At 40.8% G+C, this 17,573-nt stretch overlaps 1 protein-coding gene across 6 annotated transcripts in view; it reads right to left on the reverse strand.

Annotated features, from left to right (window-relative positions):
- Positions 1 to 17,573, reverse strand: part of RUNX2 (RUNX family transcription factor 2) — a 159,016-nt gene that overhangs the window by 133,036 nt on the left and 8,407 nt on the right. For all 6 annotated transcript variants that reach the window (XM_071447206.1, XM_071447235.1, XM_071447217.1 and 3 more), the window contains exons 2-3: positions 16,930 to 17,086; positions 10,788 to 10,892 (exon numbers count right to left, since the gene is read on the reverse strand). In XM_071447206.1, the coding sequence (XP_071303307.1) occupies positions 10,788 to 10,892; positions 16,930 to 17,086 (262 nt within the window). The remainder of the gene's footprint in view (positions 1 to 10,787; positions 10,893 to 16,929; positions 17,087 to 17,573) is intronic.

A 17,573-nucleotide genomic window follows, 5' to 3' on the forward strand; every position in this document is an offset into this window, starting at 1 on the left:
ATCTACTGGTTATTCCCTTTTACACCAAGTCACCAGAGAAAAACAGTTCTCATTTAATTTGCATGACATGTATGCAGTTAGTGAGGTGTTTACTTTGAATCCCACACGGATGTAAACACACTTCCCAAAAAAGTTCCTTCTTCTTTGGGCTGGGACTAAAAAACAGTCGCTGTTATCTGGATTTTGGAAGCACCAAGTCCTTCCTGCTGTCTCCTGTAATAAAGACTATCTCTACAAGCCAACTGTTATCAGGTTTCTCTTTTGCTGCCATCTTTCAGGAATAGCAAACATGAAGAAGAGTGAAACTAATAACACAGATCAGTAAGTCTTCACAGATGCAAAGAGCAGACCCTGCCTAAACAATGAGCTGGAGTATCCTTGGTGTGCTGGAATCCTGCTGCCCTGATTCCCAGGGAAGTTTATGGCAGTGTTCACACCGCAGGCGATGAATATTGCTGTGTGAGCCTTCTTCAGGGCACTCACAGACATCCCCTGGGCTCACTCTGGCACAGCAGAAGATAAAGGCTCATTAAACTGTCTGACTCTGCCGTGGAGCTGATGAGCATCACGTATGATAGCTGCTGAGCTGCAGGGGACACAGCTCTTGGGAGAGGAGGGCACCATCAGTGTGGGGAAAGATGTTTTAAAGCAGGGCAGACACCTCTGCACTGAGTGCCTGAGAGTTTTAACTGAGCAGGCACAGAAGGGGAAAACAAGAAATTTATAAACCACATAGTGGTTATTTATGTCTAACAAGGAGGGGTTCACCAACACCCTAAATTCTAATGTGTTTCAGAGAGCAGCCCTTCAATGTGGCTGTTGAGAAAGCAGACACCAAAGCTCCCTTTTAAAAGGTTTAAATAACAATTAGAAGGAGTATGAAGAAGTTCTTCAGAGGTGTGTGCTACTGCAGTTGGTGGTAAGCCAGGCAGTTTGCTTAAACCCAGCTCAAGCACCTGCAGAGCACCCAGTGCCAGTCCAGTGGTCTGGGCTGCTTCATGTTCCCTCTTCCTCACTCACATCCACTGACGCCTATGGACGCTTCAGGTGGGATAAATCAGCTTCTAACTCACACATACAACTCTTCCTTGACCACAGCGACAGGAGATGAATCACTGAGTCACCATATCAAACTTTTAGGCAGCTACAAGTAAGGAAAGTCAATCCATATGTCCCTTTACAAAAAGGATTTTTATTTGGACTGCTTAGCTGATGAACTGAAACACTGAATTATTTACATTCACAGCTCTATTGCTGAGCCCTCTTCTGTAGTCAACACTTCTGTCTACAGAGGTGATGATTTTACTGCAGTGCTGGTTTTACAAACTATTGTTCAAAGACATCAAAAAAGGCCAAAAGTGGAAGGGGGGCCCATAGTGCAGATCATCAAAGACAGAAAGTGTTCGGGATGAAAGAAAAATTCTGTTCCACCAATCTAGAGTCTATGGTGATAAGAGACCCAAGGAATGAAAAATGAAATTATTACATTAAATTATTGTTGATTTAATTGGTATTCTGGAAATGTGGAACCAACTCTATTAAACATAACATGTCTACAATGCTTTATAAATTCACTAGATAACTGAATTATTGAAGCATTTCTTATTGCTTTATAAGAATCTGAATCTGGGTCCTTGATTACACATGTACACAGGCAAAAAAACCCCGTAAAGTATTCCATGTGTAATTCCCTCTGAACTGCTAACCTGTGGTTTGTATCACACAGCAACCCTGCATTGTATTTCCAGGTCTCTATTCCTTTCTAGGCTCCAATGATTGTGAACACCATCTCTTTTCAAAGAGTAATCTCTGGCTTTCTGATCCATTTTAATACAATCATTTAAAATTGGGCTTCTTTGAAAATCTAATCTGGGATTTCACATACAGAAACAAAACCAGACCTGGGACTACAATGACGCCTGCATGTGCCTTTTTCTTTCCAAGAAAAAGCTGCACCAATGTGAAACTGCTGAAACTGAAAAATAATTGTCTACTTGGTCTCATGACATCTGAAGAGATACTCCAGAATAAAATTAGTTACATCCCTGTGTCTAGCAAATTAAAGTAAAAATGCAAGAGCTGGAACCATGCATTTCTTCCCCAACACACTTCTGTGGTGCTTCAGAAGTGATGGTTTTCCTGTTGAGCTCTAAGAGCAATGAAACAAAACACCCCCAAGTGCCTCTGACTGCACTGACACTGAAGACCATGTCTACTGCTGCAGGAATGCAAGAATGAGAAAGTGCATGAGGATTTAAGGAAGCAGACAACTAATTGGCATTACTCACATGGATTACAGACAGGCAGGAAGCAGATTCTGCACTTGTAAGCACCCTGATTAATACCTCCTTTGGCACCCTGAATTTAAATGAGCAGGGCTACTAAAGAAGCAGGGCATTATGAAGTGGGAGTAAAGTTCACAAAATATAGTGGGAGAGTTTGAAGAGGGATGGAAGCATTAAACATTTATGCTGGCAATAATCAGGTGAAAGGGTTTGTCTTCCCACGCTGTGGGAAAGATTACATCTCAGAACCACAGGAGAATGGGCAGCATGTTAAGTTTGGATAAGTGAGGAACAATTAATATGTTCTGTTGTGAAGAAGAAACATTGGAATCATGGAGTACTTCCCAGTGTTAGGAAAATCTTCAAATATGTTCCCCAATATTCTTCACTTTTAGGCAATATCTGTAAAGTGAATTGTCACCTTTGTAATGTTTCTTATGGAGCTGCAACTGCAGTGTGAGAACCTTACTCTGCCTACAGCTAAATAACAGGAGTTTTAATCTCAGCAGTTCACACAACCCAAGCTGAGTGGGGCCTGAGCAGTACCTGACTACTGAAATCCTGCAGGAGGTGATAATGATGCCTTAGTAGATAGCATCATTTCTAAGGTATGTACACTGCACTCATTATGGCAGCTGCAGACACACTTCAAAGTCAGCTTTAAACAATTCCTTAAGCTGTCAGAAAAGCAGCAGGGACTGTTCAACACCAGACAAAGCCCCCACCCAAGAAGGTGAGTGAACACTGGGTTAATCCAACACTGAGCTCCTGCTCCCTGTGACTGCACCCTGGGCTACCTGCCTTACAGCTAACTCGGGCTTGTCTGAGCTACACCAGGTTTAGCACACTTTGGGACTACAATATCTGCAAATCTCATCTGATTCCAGCCATCTCCAAACCAGGGTGTCTAGTCTAGGCTAGTCATCAAGCCTCCATTCAGTATCAATGGCAAGGGATGCAAGTCGAGTCCAAAGGGCACTTCACTGCTCTCTAAGACAAGCATTAACATATGAATCACTCTCTGCAAGGGCCTGTGCCTCTTCATTCACTTCAGAGGAAACCTACTCTACAGGTCTGATTTTTGGAGAGCTGAAAGCCACCCACAGCACACAGTAAGCCACTGTAGTGCTGAGTAAGCTGGTCTACTGTAGATGAGATTTATAATAGGGGATCTGAGCAAATACAAGCACTAAGGAACCCAGTTCTTCATCTGAGTAGGGATTCTGGCGTCCCAAGTATACTGCAGCATGAGATCATTACTCAGTTTCTTCCCCTGAAGTTTCAATTAAGTATGATATTCATTCTCATTTCCTCTTCTGCATTCCTTGTCTGGTTAAATCAGCATCTGTGTTTCACGTCTGGGATGACCATGTTTCAGTGGAGAATGAAGTTTATATGGAGAATAAAAATAAATTCTATAAAAACTTTAAACAGAGATTTGGAATAGACAGTAAGCAAATGCTACCTAAGTACTTCACTTACACTATTCTGATGCAGAGTTTCCAAATATATTCACCCTGTTCCTTATTTCCCAAACCACTTTGGAAAGTGAAGGGAGATGTATAAGAGGTGATACACTGAAGAGTAAGAAAAAAAAGCTGATATGAGTAGCTACAAGCTAAATGCATTTCAAAAGTGACAATGTTCAACAGCTCCCTTGGGAGAAAATTATGGAGCAAAATGGTTTGTGGAAAGCTACTCTAATGCCTTTTTTAATACCATCTTCCTCCACAGGACCAACATGGAGTAGATTCACCAAGTTATAAAAAGTCACTGTCCCTGGAGGTTTTTAAGGAAAGACTGGACATGGTACTCAGTGCTATGGTCTGGCTGACATGGAGCTGGTTACTTATAGACTGGACTTGATGATCTCAGAGGTCTTTCCCAACCTAATTGACTTCATGACTCTGTGAAATGGTCACCCCTTTTCCTCTCCTCCTAGTCATGCCCTGTGGAGATACAGAATGAACTCACTTCCACTGTTACTTCATTTGTTTGATTATAAGCCCTTTTCCACATCTCTATATAAATGGAGATTACAAGCAAAACTCTCTTATCGTAGAACTAAGCAGCACAACTACACAGAGGGGCCATGATTTTATTTGTAGCTTGGAGGGACACTTTGAATACAAACAGCAATAGCTGCAATATAAAAAAATCCCCGTGATGGCCAAATTACATGCCAAATGTACTAGGAATAGATTTGCTTGGAAGCAAATGGAAGCAAGTGTTCCCTCTACAATGGGATGGAAACAATCTGTTCTGTTGACAAATACAAACCAAAACTGCATTGCTGTTGGTAAGGACATTTTATGGAATGGTTTTATGCTCAGACTGGTGCATTTGTTTTACATAATCTTGTCACCATAACAGTGAATACATGGTCACTCTGTCACCTCTCTGGGCAGCAGTGTCCTCCTATGGAGAGTCCCAGTGCTGTCACATAGATTGCTGAGATTTCAGAACTCAGCAGTTCTGAGTTCTTACAGTGCATGAATTCAAGCCATGAGTGAACTAAGCAGATTTTGCTTTTGACTCACCCTATGCACTACACAAGCAGAAAAAAAGGCACAATCACCAGAAATTGTCTCACAGTCTGCTTCTCACACAATGAGATTTTATGCACAAGCTCCTCTCTAGCCCACAGTGGAAGAAATAAGAATGAGCCCTTGGGTCCTTGGGATACAGCTACCATCCCAAGAGTCCCAGGTCACCTTGTCACAGTAGCATCCATCATGGAATCATAAAATCATGGAATCATAGAATTGTAGAATCATAGAATAGTTTGGGTTGGGAGGGACCTTAAAAATCATCTGTTTCCAAAGCCCCTGCCATGGGCAGAGAGACTTTCCACTATCCCAGGTCACTCCAAGCCCCATCCAACCTGGCCTTGAACACTTCCAGGGATGGGGCAGCCACAGCTTCTCTGTGAAACCTGTGCCTGTGCCTCACTACTGGCTGAGGTAACTGTAAGGAGCCCTGCTCTGTGGGTTGTACACTCATCTCAAAAGTAAACCTAAACCACTGGTATATGCAGTGTCTGTCACCTTTGGTGGGGAACACTTGAATCATCACACCAGGCTCTTACAACCTCCGGGAACGCTCAGGACCTCCAGCCCCCAGCTACAACAGTTCTGTGAAATTACACATATGCAAAAAATAAACCAGCAGCAAATGAAACTGGTGAGTGAAACTCCGTCTTGCCTTTTACACTGCAGTAAGGACCTGATGTTGTACCACTGGAAACAGAAACACTGCAACTCCTTACTGGGGGCCTGGTGACAAGGAAGTCAGGTCCCAGCCTGTAAGTGGACTGTGCTCAAGCTCAGATATGCTAATGATGGTCACAGAAAGGAACCTAAACCTCTCTAAACCATGGCCCTGCTGAACATTTCTCTGGCTGTACAATCATATTTTGCCTTGTTTCTTACAAAGGAGCATTAGAGTGCATACATTAAACTCTACAAAGTCATTCAGAGCAACTTTCAAACCCCGGACCGCCCACTCTGCCTTCTTCTGCTCCCACAGCCACTGGGATAAATCCAGACCTACCCAGCCAAGCTCAGCAGAGATCTGTCACTCTGAAAGACACCAGAGAGAGCCACGGATTTTCTAACTTGGGTTTGGATGAAACCCCAAGACTTGCTCATCACATCTCGGGGTATTTAGCATTGACTTTAATTAAAAACCTCCCCATGCCAAACCACATGCAGATGCAAACCGACGCCTTCAGCGTCTGCAGCGCATCACCCGAAAAAGCTGCGCTGCTCCATTCACTCTGAGGTAGATGCATGAAGTAGGAACCTGCCTGTAAAATTTCCTCTTGTTCTGCAAAGTCTCTCTCTCTCTCTCTCTCTCTCTCTCTCTCTCTGCACTGCCCCAATTTACCACAGTGCAAAAAAAACCCCACAGTCAAATAAATATATTTTTGGGAAGAAAGGGGGCCTGGTAGAGTGGTTTTTGAAGGCAGGCCAGAGACTATTCAAAACGGGGGACACACAGAGTGTTTTAACTGCTGTGATAATTCTGCATAAAGAGATGGTAAGGCTCTAACTCCTTGCTGTAGCATGCCATGTGTCCCTGAATAAAATTACTGCCATGCAGGCTGTTAGCAGAGGAATGCGTAAACAGACAATGTATCCTTGCATCAGTTCCACAAAATGTTGCACAACACAAATGCCTCTCGATGTGTCATTTCCTGCTTGGCCACCAGCCCAGCTCCTGACAGGCAGTCAACAAAAAAAAAGTAAAAAAATAAGAAGAAAAAAGAAAAAAAAAAGAAACAAGAAAGAAAAAAAGAAGAGAAAAAAAGGAAAGAAAAAAAAAAGAGAGAAAAATTAAATAAAGAAAGGCAAACTGAAAGATTTAAAGCTGTTCTACTCCAAAGCACATTCCACTCGCCTCAGACTTATCCCTCCACCCTCTCTGCCTTTGAAAGAAAAGAGGGAGAACTTCCTAAAAACTGTTATGGTTTTAAGTCGAGGAATCTCAAAAATCTCAATCACTTATCTGCTTTTTATAAGCCGGGTCGGCCAAACAGTTAATGTGGGGGTTGAGCAGAACCCCTGGCTGGCTCTTGCTGCCTTCTGCAGCGTGCACAGACAAAAGGGCGATGTGATGTTTGCTCATACCTTTCATCACGTGTGCACCTTGCAAGCTGCAGCAGCAGAGAAACGCTCGGGAGCTGAATGAAGCAGAGCAGTTTTCTGCCCTGAAATGCTTCAGCTCAAAGCTCAGAGCTGCTTTTCCATTCACACTGATAAAGAAAGTTTGGGGTCGGTGACTTTGGAGCCTACCTCTGATTAGAGACAAACTAAAGTTTCTGGAAATCAGGCAAAATATAAAAATATGGAGACTTCTCCTCCCTCCTTCCTCATGATTTCCTCATGACTGGGTTTGTCCCAAAAGCAGCCAGAAGGGAGGATGTGCCTCCTGTTCTAAAGGTACCACTATGGAAGCGCAAATCATTGTTTCTGTTGTTGTAAAGAGGTAAGGCAAAGGCATTGAAGGGGCTTAGCTAAAGATTTGGGTGGTTTCTTTGCTCTTTTTTTTTCTTCTCCTTTGACTTCCTTTACAGTAATCTCTGGCTATCTGTCCGTCAGTTATGACCTCATGAAAACTTCTCTGGAAAACTTCTTTCAGCCCTCCCAGCTGGAAGGCAGCTCTGCTGGCTAAGATCTGCATATGGCAGAGGTTTTATCCTGGTTATGAGGAGAGAAAAATATCTGCAGGATTTCCTAATGATTCCCAAAGATCTTATACAACCCTGTCTCTAGACTGCATCACTCAGAGTGCAAAGCACTCTGTCTCAATCCAGCATAGAAACTGCAACACAGAAGATGTCCCTGGACAGTAATCTGGATAGACTGGAAGAGGTTAGGTAAAATTAAATAAATCTCTTCTGAGAAAAAAAATCATCAGAAGACCTTTTCTCCTATAGAAATGGGCAAGTTTTCCTAACAGAGCAACCTGACATCACTCTCTCTATTAAAATATTTTCAAATAATAACAGAGAGGCAAGGCAGCAAGCTTCTACAAGCAGACGTTTAATACGACTAAATGGCACTTACATTTAAGAACCCGACTTTCTGAAGTGCTGAGCATCCAAAACACCAACTGGAGTCCCTGCATGCCACGACTGTTCAGCACTCCTGAAGTCAGGCTCTAAATGTCTGTGATGTCTGTCATGGCTTTGCTGCTGCTGCTGCTGCTGGGAACCTCGCAGCTTTCGTTTGCTCGAGTCAACTTGCCAACAGAAGGTCAGAGTGCCTTGCCTATAAACAAGCCTTACAAATTCACGATCTAAAGCATGATGTCATGTCTTAAAATGATAAGCTGGCAACAAAGTAAATGACATTTTGTAAAGATGTGCATAATTTTATGTTTACACTCCTCAGAATGAAGGTTCTAATAAGTCATTGGTTGTGTTCCTTTAAAGGGAAGTTTTATAACTGAGATGAATCACAACTGCAAAAGATCAAAGTTAAAAAACATCAATGATGCCATGGGGTACTTTTTAATCTTGTAATGAATGATGATCATGTGCTCTTATGAAGTTGCTCCAACTGCCAACGCCAGATGTGTATATTAAGAAAAAAGTTGTTTGTGATGTGACAGCTCTGGTTGAGCTGCCAGAGAGAGGAAAACTAGGATAACATGCTTGAAATGTTGAAGTGAAATACAGATCCTGGCAGAGAGGGGCACTATTTGCCGATACATAATTTTTAAGACAAACACATTTGCCATCAGAGCTGCTCCTTGAATTCCTTATTGCCCCCAACCACCTAATTTTCCTTATGCCACATAGATGCCAGGTACATTCATTGAATGATTGCTGCCAAACTAATGTATCTACACAAGTGCAGGGTCTCTAAGAAGGAGGCAAAACTTCAATGAAACTCCCAGAGCTCATTGGAGCTACTTTTTCCCTACAAATTCAAGTTTAATGATATATGAATCCTTTCAGAATTACTTGAAAGGATAAGATTGCAGTATTCCACCAAAACACTAAAGTACAAATGGACATTCAAGTTCAAATTCTACTTTCTTAAAAAAAAAAAAAAAAAAAAAAGAAAAAAAGAAGAAAAAGGGAAAAAAGAAAGAAAAGAAAAAGAAGGACACAATAACTCCATGTAGGCCATAAGAACTCAGTTACTGAGCATTTCTAGGCTCAGCTATTCAAAGACAACAGCAAATGGGTATCCACATACAAGGGCCTCTTAGGTCAAAAGTAAAAAATTCCAGCAGAACTAGGAGATCTTGTTAAATTCTATGAACACAGACTCACTTTTGATCCACGGATCACCAAAACATCCCCATGCCAGGAGGATCCCTTTCTGTGCTGCACAGGGTAATCCACACTACTCTCCACACATCACTTTCAAACCTCTCTGCTCTTTCACCACGGTTGTGTCCTCTGCCAGGAGATTTCCTCTTCTGTAGACGCATCAATACATGGAAGCAGCCTCCAGATGGGAATGGCTAAATGATATATAACTCACTCCCTGCTTTTTACTCCATGAATGCAGCTTCCCCAGTGTCCTCCAAGTAAGTTACATGGAGCACCAGCTGCGGGTGAAAATTAAAAATGGGAACTGACTCACAGAGAGAAGACAGAACAAAAATCCCCCTTCTGTGACATCAAGACACCTCAGCTGTGAGCAGGTAGCACCACAAGTATGTACCTAAAGAAATGTATCCAGAGCTATTTGCTTTTTCTTAGCTGTTCTTCAAAGTGAAACTCTCCAGCCTGGACAGTTCTTACAGGCAGCATTTCAGTTCCCACCTCAGTGTAAGAGGAGGTGACTCTGCAGCGTGTGTTGGCACGAGAAACACTTAACTGCATGAATTCTCTCTACGTCTTTCTACTTCTGTCTTTGTGGTATTTTAAACAAAACACCATGAAAGCTCCTTGAAGGTCGTGTTTGTATGTGCAGATCAAAGGCAAAATAATTATTTGAGATGCTTCCATTATAGGGATTCTTTTAATGTGGTTATTTATCAAATAATTCTTAATCTCTAAGTGTAATTTAAATAATGCTATACCTGGCTAATCCAATCAATTTAGAGTAATTTCTAGTTAGATTAAGAAAAAACTCCAGAAGTGGCTCATCAGTGATACCCATATGATGTGAGACTGGTTACCAGCTAAATGTGCTAGACAGAAAGACAGCCAGATAAATCCTGATGGATTAAGCAGACTTGACTGTATCTAAAAATAAGTGCTACCCATAAAACTGCTAGGACATGACAAAAAACAATTGTCATAAAAGTACAGCCATTGCAAAATAGATAAATCATGGCAAATAGATTCTTAGTGAGCTTGCATGGCTGGGAGATAAACGTGCTGGGTGAAAATCTGCTGGACTATGTTTTAAAAAAATATATTTTCTGTACACAAATAAGAAACAAAGACTATGCTGTTGATATACTGTTTTTTTTTAATCTTTCTTTGGCCCTGGGGGTCTATGATGAGTCCATAGCTGAAAACCAACTTCAGGTATGATGAGATTAACCAGGTGCATTAATTATCTGATGGCAAAAGAATTTAAGGGCAAACAAAAAGGCACTATATTATATGTTTCCTCTCTATGCTAGGACTGATTCTGAAAGATCAGGCTCCTGCTTTGTTCTAAACATCTTCAGCTGGGAGCTTACAGGAGTTCAGGAAATGCAGCACGTTGCAGGATTATATCTACTGTGTCTTAATCAGATTATATATAAATACACTGGGTTTAGTTCTCATTTACACTGGCAGATAATGTATCAAGACCTTGATGTGAATGAGAATCAGGTTTAGGATTGCCCAAATTCAGCCAAGCACTTAAGTGAGTGTTTAATGCAAGTATGTGTGTGGTCCAATAGACTCCAAATTAACCATGCACTCACATATTTTACTGAGCAAAAACCAGTGTTTGACAAAGATATACATATTTCATTTACAGGTTTCTGTTAAACAAAATTAAGCAGGCATAAGAGCAAAAAGAAGGATATAATACTCACTTCTTGGTTCTCTTGGCCCATCCACTGTAACCTTTATAGCTCTGTGGTATGTAGCGACTTGGGGGGGATTTGTCAGGACAGTTATTGTCAAAGTAAAGCTCTTCCCTACAAAGGGAAAAAACAACAAGGAATGAGTGATTACAACATGAAAACAGTCACATGCATGTTCAGTAAAGAATCAGTTTAAAATTATTCCCTGTCGTTACCACAATCGTGAAAATTAAAAACATAACTGACCATAGGAGTTTTCCTCCCCTTCAGTTTTACTCTATGTCAAGAATACGTCCATGTGTTGACAATCTAAATGTTTCTTATTTAATAATGGGTCATCATACAATGACAGAACAAAAGTGATTCACTGCTGAGGACAAGCCAAATTCTTTGCTGCATTGAAAGTGGTGTAAATCCAAAGCAAGTCAGATAATTTAAAAATTTACTCCAGTTTCGCAGCTGTGTGACAGAGAGCAGAATGTGACCACATGTTATTTACTTCACACAGTTTTATCATTTCATTTGTTTGACTTGACTACAATAAGATGAGGAAAGAATATATTTTCCTTTTGGGAGATGTTTTAACAGGGAGTCAGTGTCTCTGTCCTTCATATGCCAGGGCTAATATGATGATATCATTATTATGGAACACGCCTTTTTTTCCTACACATTTTCCATCTATGAAATACCAAGAAAGCCCCCAGCTTTCCTGTGAGGGTGAGCAATGTCTGTGTGCACGTACTTTGCTATCGTCAGTCTTCATTGTTGGGTTCTTTTTTTGTTTTGTTTTGTTTTTTTACTTTTCAAAGCTTGAATTCAGGCAGAGATTGCACAAGACCATCTACAGCCTTCAGCTGAATGAAAACGTTAAAAAGAAATAAATAAAGGGAGCTGCCTGCATCTGAGCACACATTCTCACAGGCACTGGCCCCCGTTTGGGAGACTCACTGACAGTTGTAATCTGTTAGATATGCAACGGTTACTCATGTCAGATAGTCAAAACTGAAAACTGTTTCAAGACAGGAAAAGGTGGGCGTACAACAGTGACTCAATAAAACAGTCAGCAATCTTTGGCCTTCATGCTCATTTAAGCTGCTACTTTACCAGACACTTAAAGCTTTTTTTTTTTTTTTTTTTTTCCCTCCTTCCTGGGTGTATTTGTGCATTTTTGCTGCTAGGGCTTTTCCTCTCACTGAACTCTGAAGGCATTCAATCAAGGCACAAATCTTAAATGATACGTAACAGCACAAACTTAATGCAGTTTTTTCAGGCCTAATACAGAACAGCTTATATATAAGGCATAATACAGAACAGAGCTTTGTCTGTCAAATCTAGTAATTGGTCTTTCTTTCTGGTCCAAGTTGCATATCCCCCAAACTTGCCTGAGACATGCATCATTTATTATCAGGAGTGCAACTTCAAACTGTCTTGGCTATAATTTTCATGAACTAGAATGTGACATGGATTTTTTTTAAGGAAATACAACTGTCATTTAGAGTAAAATGATTTTCCAGGTGAAGCTGTGCTCCAGCTGTGCCCAACTCTCTGGGAGATGCAGGTTAGAAGGAAGGTCAGGACCCTGGCAAATAGAATTATAGAATGGTTTGGGTTGGAAAAGACCTTAAAAATCATCTTGTTCCAATCCCCCTGCCATGGACAGGGACAACTTCCACTAGAAAAGTTGCTCCAAGCACCATCCAAGCCTGCCTTAAACACTTTCAGAGATGGAGAATCCTGAGCTCCTCTGGGCAACCCATGCCAGTGAGTCACCACCCTCACTATTTCTTCCTGAAATCCAATTTAAACCTGCCCTCTGTCAGTTTAAGCATGCAGAAATCTCAGGATGCTGAATTCTGTCCCACTGGCATGGCTGAAAGTAGCTTTTCCCATCTTCACTGGAAAAAGGAATATTTCCTAATCATCACAGGATTCCTAATCATACACGTTAGGTGTACTTTGGATGTCCAGTCTTTGTCCAGTCCTGCCCACCTGTGCCAGAGGTGAACTGTGTGTCCTGTCAGCACAGGGTGTGGGCAGCCTTCACACACACAGCAGCAGCCCTGCAGTGCCTCCACACTGCTTGTCCAGGGCTGAGAAATGTCCATGCCTTTTATCCCTCTCCAAAGATGAATTCAGCCCACTGCACAAATATATATAAATATAAAAATATATATATAGTTCTCCAGGCTCAGGTTTAAGGCTTCCTTTGGCACCAGCTTACCATGCCAAAAAGTTGTGACTATTAAATTGTATGCTGATGCCATTCAGATCGCAGTAACCCTTAGATGATCAGTAGAATATTACTGGTAACAAAGACACTAAAAGGGGCTTTTCTATACACCTTTGAATGAAGAATTTGGCCTTCCATGCTATTGTTCTCTTTATATAACCAACCCCTATAAATGTCTATTATGACAAAAAAAAATTAACAAAATATACTATTTTTAAGAACCTGAAAAATCGTTCCATAGAAAAGCACTGCAATATTTTCTACACTAAATATATCTCAACAGGATACAGTGGCTAGAAAAAATACATTCCTTAATAAAAAGAGCTACATTTGGACTTTGACAGTGAGAATTTCTGAATTTTCACCTCCCAGCCAGCCTGAGCTGAAGAGGTAAGCAGCTAATTTGAGAGGGAAATTGGTTTTGTCCCCTAACTGGTATTTTACAAACCCAAATGTGGATGAAGTAACAGTGACGAAGCCCCCTCACACTCCATAAACCACAGAGCCCTTCATTGTGGGGAGCTGCATGGCCCTGCCAGGGCACTCCAGAGCTTTCAAGAGATGATTTACATATTACAGGATTAAGAATGAAATAAATTTTTAAGGTCCCCTGTTTCAGTGATGCTGATGCCTTCCACAGCTATTTCACAGCTATCCCTCCTCAGCTACAAAATCCTTTAATGCACTTTTTATCACCTTTCTTTATTGCCTTTAGTCATTTCAACTATCCACTTTCAGAGGCTACAGACTAATTGTAGCTCTCTTTTATTAAATTCCCCAGCCAAGCAGTCATCTGGCACTATTGCTTCAGTGTGTCTAAACTGTGCATTCTTTGTTATTCACACATGTGAGCTGAGCTGACACAGAGGAGGATGAGATGGACATATGCTGAAGCACAAGGCAAACCCCAGAAAGGAGCTTGAAAGGAGACTCAGCAGCTTGTGTGTGCGTGTTGCATATTTTTTCAGTTAGATGCTAATGTGATTAAAGTATCGGGACACAACAAAATTAAAGTTATGATCCTTTGCTTATTGAAGACAGGAATTCTTTCTTCTCTGCACTGTGGATCGGGCTTGTAAAAGTGAGCTACCGCCTGAAAACCACATACAAACAACTGCTGCATTTGCATCAAACACTCCAGTTACTTACTCTCATGAATCCAAAAAAGGTGTTTAAGAGAAATTATGCAAACAGAAACGTGAAGCTTCTGTCAGGCAAACAAAATGAATATGTATAAAAATCGGGTTTCTCCATTGAGCCATGGGAAGCAAGTAAAAATGTGGGAGAGGAGGTGAAGTGGTAAGTTGATGATTCAGACTTCACAATCAAATTTAGAGATACAGAGATCAAAGCACGAGCTGCTTAGAAAGATGTAAATCTCAAGTCAGGAACAGGTGTGGATTAGTTTCTTGCCACTGAAAAATAACTTCTTTATTAGTTTATTTTTTCCTGTTCTACTTCACGACTTGTATTTACTGATATTTGTCTATGTAAGGAGCTTTCTCACTTCTGTTTGCAACTACTGATTTCTTTTCCTTCTATTTTAAGCAGAGTTCTAAAAATCCATCATCAATGATAACTCTCCTTCTCTCTCTCTCTCTCTCTCTCTCTCCCCCTCTCTGTTCTAAGTCTGGAAGACAAGTCTGGACCAATTTCTCCATCCTGCCTCTGGCAGGAGAATGCAGCATTTCAGATCCTCCACCGAGTCCCGGCTGCTTCAAAGGAAAAGCCCTACTTTCTTCCGTTAAGATCATAAGAAATATAGGGGGAGGGGGTCAGCTCTGTTTGGACATAATTACACTTCATCAAAAGAAGCTTTCTTCATCTTCCATGCGTGAAAAGTCTGCAAGCAGTTAAGTCTGTCTTTTTTCTTCCTTTTTTTTTTTAACTTTTTCTTTTTTTTTTTTTTTTTTAAATATAAAAATTGCTACTTGGGAAACTAGCCAAAACTCAGAAAGCCAATATAGTAAAACAGTGCACACCCTTTGTTTTTCTTTGAAGTCTCTTAAATAAATATGTTGAGGGTTTGAAAAGTATACTATCATTTTTCCATAGATTCTACCCAGATTGATCAGAGAAAAAGTCTATTCCAAGTCTGCTAGATAAAAATATAAATTAAACTACTGGAACCAAATTTTAGGAGCTTTGTGTTTGTGTCTGTATCTGTATCTTCTGAGGCTTTAGGCCATCTATTTAATTTCCTATGCTTTAATAAAAAGTATATATCATGGGTTTGAAATGAAATCCTCAGATCAGAGGTAGTGCATCACATTTCAGTCCTTTTTCAGCACTACTAAAAGGCTGATACAGTACTGAACTTCTACTGTAAAGCAGTAGAGATGGAGCCAGAGAACTTTCAAACCTAATCCATCAGCAGAATAACAAAGCAAACTGATTATTTAAAGAAGACAAATGGAAGAGATAGGCAACACCTTACTCATAGGGGGAATAAATTCCATATTTATGTTGTATTACTGTTGGTTAAAGTACACTTTCTTTCAAGTTATTCTCTATTATTAATTCTTTTTAAGTTCTAAAATGATAAAGAGAATTTTTGGCTTGGTAATTAAAATAAAGAATAGTCACTGTAAGTCATGCTTATGGACTTACTTTCACAAAGCACTTGTAAAAATGTGCTGACTGATTTGGACTATCTGGGCCTCTGTCATATGTTTAAATTTTTTTGACAAAAACTCTTTCCTTCTGTAGGATGAACTGCAATTGCTTTCTAAAGAATATCACTGTATAATTTGCATTATTGCTAATTTCCCAGCACAATTATTCTGCATCTTTTGCTTTGTTTTGCCCCATACAGGGCTAATTTAGAAAAAACACAAATAATTGCTTCAAACACTGAAAGAAAAAAATATGTAGGTTGGATCAATGTCTGATACAACACTACTCTGAAGACTCCTGCAACAAGAACTGCAGTGCCAGCTTCCTTTGAGCTATCCTTTCAATCATTACCTGAAGTTTGAAAGCTGCTGTGCGACCCTTAAAGAGGAATTCTCGCAAATTTGCAATGATTACAACAGCTTTCTATAAGTGCAGTGCAGTTTTCAGATTATAGGAAACTTCTAAAGAGCTGGAAGACAATGACAGCACTCTACATCTTAAACAAAAAAAAAAAAAAAAAAAAAGAAATGAAAAAAACCTGAAAGTTACCCTGTCATTTAAAGTAAAGGTTGAAGGTTGAATTTAGTTCATGCCCAAGCTTACCAGCAGTTCATAAAAAGTCAACCAGCTTACTCAAAAGAAAAGAGGGGGTGATTTTCACAGGTTATCAAAGTTTGGTTTAAAGGGCAGAAAACCCACTAGCAAGCTTTCTACAAACAGCTGCTAAGCATTGAAAGATTTAAGTCCCTAAAGAATACAACCTATAGAACATGTGATATGCAAAATCCCCCTAATTACAGGTCTTCTACAACAACTTCAGAAGTGGCTCTACTGCTAAAGGGAATTCTCCACCTCTCACTGCCATGGCCCAAAATACACTCCCCTGACTCTGCATAACCTGGATCACAGATATTCCCTTTTCCTTCCACCCTTCCCGTGTGATTCAAACAGGGAAGCAGGTACTCCCTGAATTGTTTTTCAAAACCTGTCTGATAAAAAGCTACAGAGACTCCTAACTCGCTTTGTGCAAATGCTGAAGTTTGACAATAAAATATGTGTACATCACTACAAAAAAAAAAAAAAAAAAAAGATTGATGACCTGAAAAATGTGGTCTAGTGGAGAGTGTCCCTGCTTATGGCAGGGGGTTGTTGGAATGAGATGAGATTTAAGGTCCCTTACAAACCAAACTTTTCTGTGATTCTATGAACGAGGGATTTATGGGTTAATCAATATTTCATTGTGAAGTTTGACATCTTGGCACCATTTTTCACATCATTACCAACACATAAAAGGCAGTGGCCTACCTCTTCCACTTCTGCCCACAAATCGTAAGTCATTAAATCGGGCCACCTGGTTCTTCATCACGGCAGAAGCGTTTCGCAGCTCTGCAGAGTAGTTCTCATCATTTCCAGCCATGACGGTCACCACCGTCCCATCGGGCACTTCTCCTAAGGCCACCACCTGTAAAAACAGGGAGACAATCACGACTGGTGAAGCCACACTTTGGAGGTGTGTGCTCCCCTCCCCGCTCTGCAGGCTGCCGCGCTCGTGAAGAAGCTCTGTGGTGAGGAGCCTGGTACTTGCTGTGCACAGAATAAAGTGCCACATCAAACACAGAGACGTCGTGTGTTGTCTCCGTTTCTCAGAGCCTCTTCATTGTTGCATTTCTTCAGAAACGCTCAACATCCTTATGTGGAGTGCACGCTTTAATGCTTTCTGAAGGACAACTTTGTTCTTTGCAAGCAGGGAGCAGTGTGAGAACACGAGGCAAGGCTTGTATCTGTGAATTATGCATGGGAAAGCATTTAAAGAGAGTATTTAAAATGGAAAGCTAGAAATTAGTATTAGCAGTCTTGTCACCTAGATTCAGTTCTGTTCTGGTTGCACCCATCACCCTGACCCCTGAGCTCCTCAGACTTCAAGCCAGAGGGATCCGTGCATCCACCCA

This window comes from Agelaius tricolor, unplaced genomic scaffold, assembly GCF_023055355.1.
Source record: "Agelaius tricolor isolate 1412-34295 unplaced genomic scaffold, bAgeTri1.0.p SCAF_1, whole genome shotgun sequence".
In the NCBI taxonomy this organism is placed as follows: Eukaryota; Metazoa; Chordata; class Aves; order Passeriformes; family Icteridae; genus Agelaius; species Agelaius tricolor.